Source organism: Pseudopipra pipra, chromosome 19 (genome assembly GCF_036250125.1).
Source record: "Pseudopipra pipra isolate bDixPip1 chromosome 19, bDixPip1.hap1, whole genome shotgun sequence".
NCBI classification, from domain to species: Eukaryota; Metazoa; Chordata; class Aves; order Passeriformes; family Pipridae; genus Pseudopipra; species Pseudopipra pipra.
The window spans coordinates 12,566,497-12,575,613 of NC_087567.1; the positions used below are offsets into that span (position 1 = coordinate 12,566,497).

General features: G+C 53.3%; 2 protein-coding genes across 6 annotated transcripts; both read right to left on the bottom strand.

Annotated features, from left to right (window-relative positions):
- Positions 1–188: 188 nt before the first annotated feature.
- Positions 189–3,264, bottom strand: PYCR1 (pyrroline-5-carboxylate reductase 1). Of its 5 annotated transcripts, XM_064676322.1 has the most exons (7): positions 3,109–3,263; positions 2,947–3,017; positions 2,674–2,853; positions 1,864–2,085; positions 1,288–1,380; positions 739–902; positions 189–642 (listed from the first exon to the last, which is right to left on the bottom strand). In XM_064676322.1, exons 1-7 carry the CDS (start codon positions 3,173–3,175, stop codon positions 492–494), a joined length of 948 nt encoding a protein of 315 aa, XP_064532392.1. In that variant the 5' UTR covers positions 3,176–3,263; the 3' UTR covers positions 189–491. The 5 variants fall into 5 exon arrangements, with proteins under 5 accessions (XP_064532392.1, XP_064532393.1, XP_064532391.1 ...); XM_064676323.1 differs by lacking the exon at positions 1,864–2,085; XM_064676324.1 differs by lacking the exons at positions 189–642; positions 739–902 and adding an exon at positions 912–1,022.
- Positions 3,265–4,513: 1,249 nt separating this feature from the next.
- On the bottom strand, positions 4,514–8,103 carry MYADML2 (myeloid associated differentiation marker like 2). Its single transcript, XM_064676355.1, has one exon. It carries the CDS (start codon positions 8,095–8,097, stop codon positions 7,189–7,191), a length of 909 nt encoding a protein of 302 aa, XP_064532425.1. The 5' UTR covers positions 8,098–8,103; the 3' UTR covers positions 4,514–7,188.
- Between the last annotated feature and the right edge of the window lie 1,014 nt (positions 8,104–9,117).

Here is a 9,117-nt window from a genome sequence, read left to right on the forward strand (position 1 = left end):
CAGAGTGAGCATTTTTTCTAAGACAGAAGAGAAATAGCATGGAGGAGACTGACTGTTATTGTTTAGTAATACTATTCCCCAATTTAGTGTTCCACTGAAACACTCCAAACCACACACTGCTTACTCCCCCTTCCACCTGCTGCAGCAGGCTGGAGAGAACTGGAGGCACAAAATGTAAAGATCATCGGTTGAGATAAGAAAAATTTACTAGAAACAGCAGTGAGATAAGAAACAAACAGCAACAGCAATAATATTAATAAGAGTGTACAGGAGAAGCGAACGATTCGCACACGATTTTTAACCCTGTGAAATGACTGCTCGCTTCAGGCTACCAACCAGAAGGGACCCTTCTGCCTGCACGTGGCATTGAGGTGGTGTAGAATAACCTCCGGGTCCTGGCCATGCCCCTCCTGGCTACTGCAAAAATTAACCCTGTCCTGGCCAGAGCCAAGACCCAGATGTTCAAGCACTGCCAGACTACAGCAGCCTGGTCAGTTCTTCTTGCTCTTGTTGGTGAACAGACTGACTTTGCTAGCGGATGCCACAGACAGAGAAGAAGATTCCAGCTTCACCTTGTCCAGCAAAGTTTTCTTTATGGCTGCCGGGGAGATCTTCTCTTGGTCTGCCAAATGCTGAAGCTCTCTGCAATGGGGTGGTGGGAGAGGAAGATAGCAAAAGGAACATGGGGAGGGTGGGGGGCAAGTTTTTAAGGCTCTTTAGGACTTCCTAGGTGCCCACCTTGTCCGGATGCAGGAAGCCTCCACAGCATTGATGAGGAGTGAGCGAAAGCCACCACTCTCCAGGAAGTGCAGGGCATGGATAGTGGCTCCCCCGGGCGAGCAGACATTGTCCTTCAGCTGACCAGGATGCTGCTCAGACTCTAACAGCATTTTGGCAGCACCCTGTAGCAAGGAAAACAGCTGCCAGAGCTCTGACTGAGGAAGCCGCTGTCACACACTCCTGTTCTCCACTGCACAGAGCAGCACCAACACTCACAGCAGACAAAATTGGGCTCCTGCAGGCTGCCAAAACACTTTTCAGAGCTGAAGAAGCCTGCAGAGGAGCCACAGTTTCCCAGGCCCCAGCTCCCACATCACCACCAGTGCCAGCAGATTGCTGCAGACACTTCCTATGGTCCCTCACTGGGAACCTGTGTGCAGTCAAACCAAACACGTTCTTTAATGCAGATCCAGTGAAAGGACCAAGATAATCTAAACCGTGACGTGCAGAATCCTCTGCACAGAGCAAGCACAGACTCAGATTTGTTCTGGAGGAGGAAATACTGACCAGCAAAGCCTGTGCTCCGAGTCGAACAGCCAGCCTGCGGGGAAGGCCCATCTTCACTCCCCCATCTGCAAGAGCATCCAGGGCAGTGAATGCCTGAGACCAGACAGAGGAAGAACATGACTGCAAGTCTCTGCTCCAGGACTGACAGTCTCGGGGAGGAGAGAATCCAGAGCTCCAGGATCATGCTGTGACTCCTTCCACTTACAGACTTGACAAAAGCCTCCCCCTTTACTGCTTGGGTGCCATGTCAGCCTTCCCTCCCACTAGTTCCAGCTCAGGACTGGGGGGAATGGGAGAAGTTCAGCTTTTGCATCATGCTAACTACAGGCCTATGTTTTGCAACATGAACACATGGACACTGCACACTGGCTCACACTTCAGACTCATCTGACTGGTAACAGACCTTTTCAGTTGACCCAAAATGGTTGTAAACTGGATACCCACACTACATGTCCCATTGCAAATGTGAGTGATGGGAAAAACAAGAAATAACAAGCTGAATTTTCACAGGCTTTACAGTGGGCAAAGCCAACTGCTCTGCCCGAGACTGTCACAAGTTGAGGAAACAGCACATACATACGCAGGGCCACTGCCACTGAGCCCCGTTACAGCATCGATCAGGTCCTCTTCCACCTCAGTGCAGAAGCCCACGCTGGCCATCAGTTGTTCCAAGAGCTTCCCATCCTCCACATCTGCATGAGTTCCAGTGGCATAGACTGTAGCACCTTCCCGGACAATCACAGGGGTGTTGGTCATGCACCTGATCACTTTTGGTGTGGGGCAGAAGGTACAGAGTTTCTTAGGGCAGAAAATAATTGGAGATAGAAAGTAGGAAGAAAACAAATAAGGGGAAAAATTAGCTTTAGTGCACATTTAGCATCAATGGGCTGTCCAGGAAAGAACTCCCAATGGGCAAGAACAACACAAGCAAAGGGAAAAGAGAGACTTGGTACCCTAAAGACCGTGCTTTGAGCCACAGTAGCCCATATATGAATGTGAAGCCTTCGGAAGTACCAGCGAAGAGGGACCTGGGCAGAGCCGGGCTGGGAACAGTATCCCAAAGGCCTCATTCCCACATCAACCCAGAGGTTGCCAAAACAGCTCCTGCAGACACTTAGCATAAAGTCAGCAGAAATTCAGGGGTGATGACCCACTGCTGTTGAGAGAAACATGATCGGACAGCACCTTATGTGAGGGAAGAGTTGGATAAAACCTCTAATAGCATTTTCTGATGAGGACAGGCAAGGTGACCGAAAGCAACCAGTTGGCTGCTGCTGCGTGACTTTAGTCCTGAGGAGCACAAGTAATGCCTGTCCCTTGCATCCTAGGGGCCAGAGAAGTGGGGCCAGCTCACGGCCGGCATCGCACGGCCCGGCCCCCCCTCACCTTCTCGATGGAGCTGATGGTGACGCCGGCTGCGCAGGAGACCACGATGTGCCGGGCCTCGATGTCGGGGCCCACCTCCTCCAGGATGAAGGGGATAATGGGCGGCTTCACGGCCAGGAAGAGGACATCGCTGCTCTTCACCGTGTCCTTGTTGCTCACCGTGAAGTTCACGCCCATTTTCTGCACCGGTTGGAGAGAAATGGGACCGCTGAGGTCCGCGGGGACCCGGGGGGCGGCACCGCAACCCGGACTTCGTCGCCCGTCCGCACTCACCCGCAGCCCGCTCACGGTGGGCAGGTCGGTGTCCGGGGAGCTCGCTGTGATCTTGTGCGCAGCCAGGACCCCTGCGAACGGCATCGATCATCAGCCCGGAGGATCGGCGCCGCCCGCCCCGAAGCCCCGGACCATGGCAAAGGCGAGCTGCCCCGCGCCCACCTGCCGCCGTGAAGCCCCGGGCCAGGGCGAAGGCGAGCTGCCCCGCGCCGATGAAGCCCACGCTCATGGCCGGTGCGATGCGGCCCCGCCGAACACGGGCCCGCCGCCGTCCACGTGGCCGCGCGCGCAGGGAGGCGGGATCACCAGGCGCGTCGGCGGCGCGCAGCCAATCGGCGGGCGGCGGGGCGGGGCCACGCCGGCCCTCCGGCCACTCAGCGGTGAGGAACGGGGCCAACGGCGCAGCCCTCGCCAGCTATTGGGGCAACCGGGCCCGGGTGTTGCATCATTCGCCGCCCGCGGGGCCGCGCAGGGCCGTGGCCGATCGCCAGGCGGCGCTGTGCGCCCGCCGTAATCCTGCGGGAGCGTCCGCGGGGCCGAGTGGGGCCCGCCCGTCCCGGGGCTGCCGCGATGGCACCGCCCTCCGGCCCGGCCGCCACCGGCACCGCCCTCCGGCCCGGCCGGGACCGGGCCCCCTCGGGCAGTGCCGGCACCGCCCTCCGGCCTGGCCCGCACCGGCCCGCGGAGCGCGAAAGTCCCGTGGGGCCGGGGCGCAGCTGGCGCCAGAAGCGGCTCTGGGTCCCCCGTGCGCTCCCTCTGCTCCGCACCCAAGGGTCCCCCCTCCCCGCCACCCGCCTCGGCCGGGACGCCCTGCGGGTCCTGCGGGAGCAGCCCGGCGGCCGCGGTCCCGCAGCGGCGGCACCTCGTGCTCTGCCAATTGCCCGCAGGTTTCCCGAGGGATTTCCCCGCACGTGAAGTGCGGGGCAGTGTCTGTCGCCCGGTTCCCAGCCGGGCCTGGGGCAGTGTGGCCCCGGAACGGTGTGAAGTGTCCCTATAAATCCCAGGCACCGAGCAGTGCTTTTTTTCCTGAATGTCATCTTACTGTATTGGTTTCTTTTCAGTGTGTGTGTCTTTTTTCTTGCTCCTTGATTGACAGAAATAAATCTCAGTGTTTCTCCTGCGAGCGAATATTCCTAAACACTGTCTTTTGGCGATATGGAACCAAAAGGCTTCAGAAGGAGAAGGGAAAAACCAAACCAAACCCAACGTGTTAACGATTCAGATTTTTATATCAATCTGTCCAGGCTGGAATCCTCTGGGCTCTGTCGAGATTGGCTGCAAACACAAGTCTGTAATGCTGAATGAACACACACACATCCTGGCATCAGCTTACCAAAAAGGTTGGGAATGGCTGATGTCTCATGAAGCCCAGTTCACAGTGATCTACTTGATCCTCACCTATTAATTAAGGGGGTAGATACACTCTGGAAATGAAGGGGTTTTGATGAACTGAATCATGACACAGCTGGTTGGTAAATCCTGCTGAGCAAATACTGGATGTTCTCTGCCCTGGATTGGGCAATCTCATAGTTTCCAATGGTTGGGGAGTGTTTTAACCACTAAAGCATGAGGTTTTGATTTTTTTTATTATTTTTTTTCTCCTAAAATAAAGGATTGTTGTCCACACAATCTTTTTTTGCCATTTTGACCATGCTCACATTTTTTGCTTAGTCTTTGGCTGGCAGATGAGAAAGCTAAATCTGAACACGCTGTTCTTGGCAATGACTTGTCTTTCACTCCTCCAGTCAGTGGGATCATGATTTCCATGTTAAATTTTCTTTTCTCCTCATTGTGAAGGCACTCAATTTTACCCCCATTGTTTCGCACGTACCTGTTTCTCTCTGGCCTTTCTTTGTCCCTGGCTCAGTGTAAGTTATATCAACTCCATGTCATTGTCAGATTTTATCACGTTGCTGCTCCTGCTCCTATTTGGTGCAAAATCCTCCCAGCAAGAAGCCAGCAGTGCCTGGCTGAACCACAGCTACCAGCTGAGGAGGTTTCTGACAGCTGCCATTGCCTGAGTGACTGGCAATGTCACATCTGGGGCCAAGCACCCCCAGCCTGCAGGCACTTGGGGCTGGTGACCCTCTCCCTGCCCTCCCAGCCTCCCAGAGCCACACCAGGGCCTGCAGGACAGGGCTTTCCTCAAGCAACCTGCCTGGACTTGCAGGGTTGAATTTTATAACAGAAGCCATGGTGCTTCACAGGCACCTGTTTGGTTTTTAGTGCTCTGTAATAACAAAAACCAAGTAATTTTCAAGTGTGACACAGCTTAATTTGTTCACATTGATGGTTTTAACAGGAATACATCATAAATGCTTGAGGTCCCTTAGTGTGCAGTGGCTGTTTGTAAACTGCCACCTCCAACACAAGTGGATTTCCTTTCCCAAATCAGCATTTTGTACTTGTACAACCTGTAAGTCTTTTGGGTGGCAAGAAATAAAGCTCCTGATTTATATCTATAGCAGATAGTCTTGGGTCTTGCCTTAGCAGCCTCTTGTTGGACCACATCTTCCAGATTGCCTGCCCTTCATGGGGACTTGCAGAAGAGAAAACCCCCTTGGAAGGCTCTTCCATGCATTCCCTTTTCACTGGATCCCAGTTCTTGCCCTGTTTCCTGGCTAATGCTCCCCACTGCTAAGGGCTGGTCCTTGCTCAGTACAGAATTATCCAACACAATCTGTCCCAACAAGTTTTCTCTTTGCTTTTCAAACCCTGCACAAAGCACTGATGAAAGGTAAGTTTCCTTCCTTTTTCCTAAGTGACTCTGCTGCAAAGAATCCACTCAGAGGTCTCAGCTGTCCCATGTCTGTACTTTTTTAATTCTGTGTTCAGCCTTCATTCATCAAAATAAACTGAGCTCTGCTTTTGGGCACAAAGCAGAGGGGCTGTATCTGCTGCAATGGAAGTGTGGAGAGCAGGGTGACAGCATTCAGATCTCAGGAGATGTATGTGTACATCTGCCATTCAGCTTTATTTTAATTTGGTTAAAAAACAAATCTTGCTTCTCACAGGCAGCTACTGGAGATTTTAATCAAAGCACTGAGTCTGCATGTGCTGCACAAGCACTCGGACATTCTGGCTTCTCCCTGGAACAAATGAAGATTCCTATTGAGCCTGAAATCTGAGCTGAGCAGTGTGGGACTTAAAAGTGGGTATTTTATCAGGGATGGGTCCAAGACATGTGGCTCCTCAGTAATGCAGAGGGCTCAGGAATCCTGCACCTGAGCTGCTCTGGGGCAGTGCTCCCAGTCTGTTACCAGCGTGTGCAAATTCTGTCATGTCCCGTCCTGTCCATGCCCCCTCCCCACCCATTTTGGTCTCTTGTGCAGCACTGTGAGTTCAATTAATCTCTGCCTTCCTTTTCCTATCTCCCCAGAATTTATCCTTAAGCTTCCAGAAAAAAAAATCTTGACATCAGTATAAAGAAACAGCGGCCCATAAACCAATACAGAGCTTGTGCTGAGGTACCTTCTGTGCTGCTCGAGCAAGGACAGCAGGTCACACACAGTCACTTTGCAGGTTGGCTCTGCTCTGCACCTTGATTCTCAGCAGCAGAGACCCAGCTTTGCAAATTTTCATTTCTGTAGTGACTTAGTGTTTGCTAAATAATACCCAGCCTCCTCCAAGGTACATGCTTGAGTTTACTCCTTTTCTGTGCTAGACAGCGAAGGAGAGGAAGGGAAAGGACTGGTAACCTTCAAAATACTATTAAAGCTATGATGTTCTTCTCAGAAATGGCCCAGCTGGAACTGCCCACACTTGCAGGCGTTCCATGTCTCACCACACTGCCCAAACTAACCCAAACTCTGAGGGATTGGTTTTCATCTCCAGGACTGGTGTTCCTTGATGCAGCTTTTAACTTTCTGAGTTCCTGGGTAGTCAGTTCGTTCCTGTTAAGTGTTGGTAGCAGTTTCAAAATCCATGGCATCTTTCCTAATATTTGGATCAGTAATCTGGTAGCCTGCAGCCCTGGCTGCAAGCATTCCTGCTGTCTGCAGATGCACATGGAGCTGTGTCATTCCTTCGTGCTGGCACCAGGCAGGTTGGGCAGAACCATGGGGGAGGTGGACTGTGCCTGGTATCAGCTGCAGCCCACCCACTCCAGGTCATTAATTTGTTAATGTAGTCGGTCTTCACCTCGAAGTTTGGCTGATGGTTTTGCCCGGTGCCTCTCTACTTCATGGCCCATCCCTCTACAACCACAGCGGCTCCACAGTGCCGGGACGGCTCTGACCCATTTCAGAGGTGTGAGACAAAGCGGATGCGCTGGGAGTATGCCAGGTCTAGGATGTAGAGCAGCAGGTTAACGTAGGTGAAGATGGCGATCACCAGCTGGCTGTCCCAGGGGCACTTGCCCTTGGCACAGAGGCTGGGGCGTTGTGGGGAGCCGTACTTGCTGTCAAAGCAAAACACTGGCCAGATGACTGCAGCGCTCACGTAGAGCAGCACGGCCCCAAAGGTGTAGATGACCACAGAGCGCTCAAAGGGGAACCACAGCAAGGCAGTCTTACCTGTGACACTGAAGGCCACTACCACCACTGTCACCACAAAGCAAAAGCTGTAGACAGCCACACACCATTGCGTCGCTACGTGCTTGCCATACTGGCTGTCGTTCACCAGCGCCCCAAAGATGATGCAGGCCACAAAGGCCTGAACGATTTTCAGGAGCCCGGAGATGGTGGCCATGTAGCTGGTGACTTGTCCCGGTTTTGCCCTGGTCAAGAACACCTCGGCAGCGTACGCGACAAACAGGAGGCCCGCGAAGACGCTGGCTGCGATGCGGAAGTCTCTCACCTCGCAGCCGACGGGGTAACAGCCCACCTGGACGAAGTAGAGCGGGTAGATCACCGCGGCCGTGACGGACATGAGCGTGGCAAGCATGGCAAAAGCAGCAGTGAAGTTTCCCCAGGAAAGAGTCAGGCAGCTGTGCAGGTGTGTGAACTCACAGGTGATGATGAACACGGTGATCGCAAAGCAGAAGGTCCAGACGAACATGCAGAAGGTGCCGTAGGCAGCGCTGAACCCGCCTTGGTGGGCGACCAGGCTGAACGTGGTGCATCCAAAGGTCATCTGCAGCAATCGAGCTATTCCAACAGGGGAGGTCACTGCAGCCGTGTTTAGATACGGCCCTCCTGTGCTCTCCATCATCCTTCCAGTCCAGCAGACAATGCAGGCAAAAGCCCCCTCAGATGTCCTTTCAGGCTTTTGCTCTTTTGCTCTGAGTCACACCTGGTCCCAACTCAGTGGAGTGGCAGCTCGAATCTTGCTGGTCTCTGCCGGCATCAGTGGGAGCTGCCTCTGATGCCGCGGCTCTGGCAGCTTTCTGCACAGACCTGCGGCTGCAGGGAGGTGACTGGCTGGCTCTGCCCACCGGCTGTGAGCTCAGGGTGCTGCCGTCCGCTCGATCTGCTTCCTCAGGTCTGAAACCTGCCCCTGTGCTGTCCTTTTGTGGTCTCCTTTCCCGCAGGATGGTGCTTTCCCTGGAGGCTGACATTTATTCCATTTTAGCTCCGCAGCTGTAGTTTTCTGCTGCACCGTTTGCAGGAACCTGGAGTATAAATAGGGGCTTTATTAATAGTTCTGGAATGAGTCCTGCCCCCCCTCAGCTGTTGGGAGCCGGTGTTATTTAACACTGAAGCTGCGAGCTCCACCAGAGGCTCTTGATTATCCTTCTGCTGTTCTAGAAACTCTGGGGTCACTGGAATGCTGCCGTTCCCCCCCCGCAGCCCCCGCACTGAAGGGAGGGGGCTGACTGTGGCATAAGGCTGTGATCTGGCCACACTGCAGGAGCAGCAGCTCAGTCCTGCAGACCCAAGAGTAGGGGCACAAGCCCAAAGGCAGCACAAACCCTATGAAAGAAAGGATTTAGGCCATAGGCTGGATAAAAGCTGACTCACTTTGCTGCAGTAGATCTGGAGCAGCAATACATTTACCTGCTGTGCTTTGAGCTTTAGTGAGAGCTTGTGGCTATGAAGGTTTAGCACGCCAGTCCTCACCATTTCCTTAAACTCATCCCTGTCTCTGTTTTACTTACGTGGAGACCAGTTATTCTTGTATCTCCGAATGCCACAACCAAATACACTTGTTAAAAAAAAAAAATTGCTTTGATATTCTTAGCTCTGTTTTGGAATACAAATTTCGATATATAGTGTCAAACCCTCCGTCCTG

Coding starts and splice junctions, on each gene's coding strand:
- PYCR1 (XM_064676321.1), bottom strand. CDS start 3,175: ATGAGCGTGGGCTTCATCGGCGCGGGGCAGCTCGCCTTCGCCCTGGCC. Junction 2,854..2,946: donor CCACCGTGAGCGGGCTGCGG/GTGAGTGCGGAC, acceptor CAACCGGTGCAG/AAAATGGGCGTGAACTTCAC. Junction 2,086..2,673: donor CCATCAGCTCCATCGAGAAG/GTGAGGGGGGGC, acceptor TTCTGCCCTAAG/AAACTCTGTACCTTCTGCCC.
- MYADML2 (XM_064676355.1), bottom strand. CDS start 8,097: ATGATGGAGAGCACAGGAGGGCCGTATCTAAACACGGCTGCAGTGACC.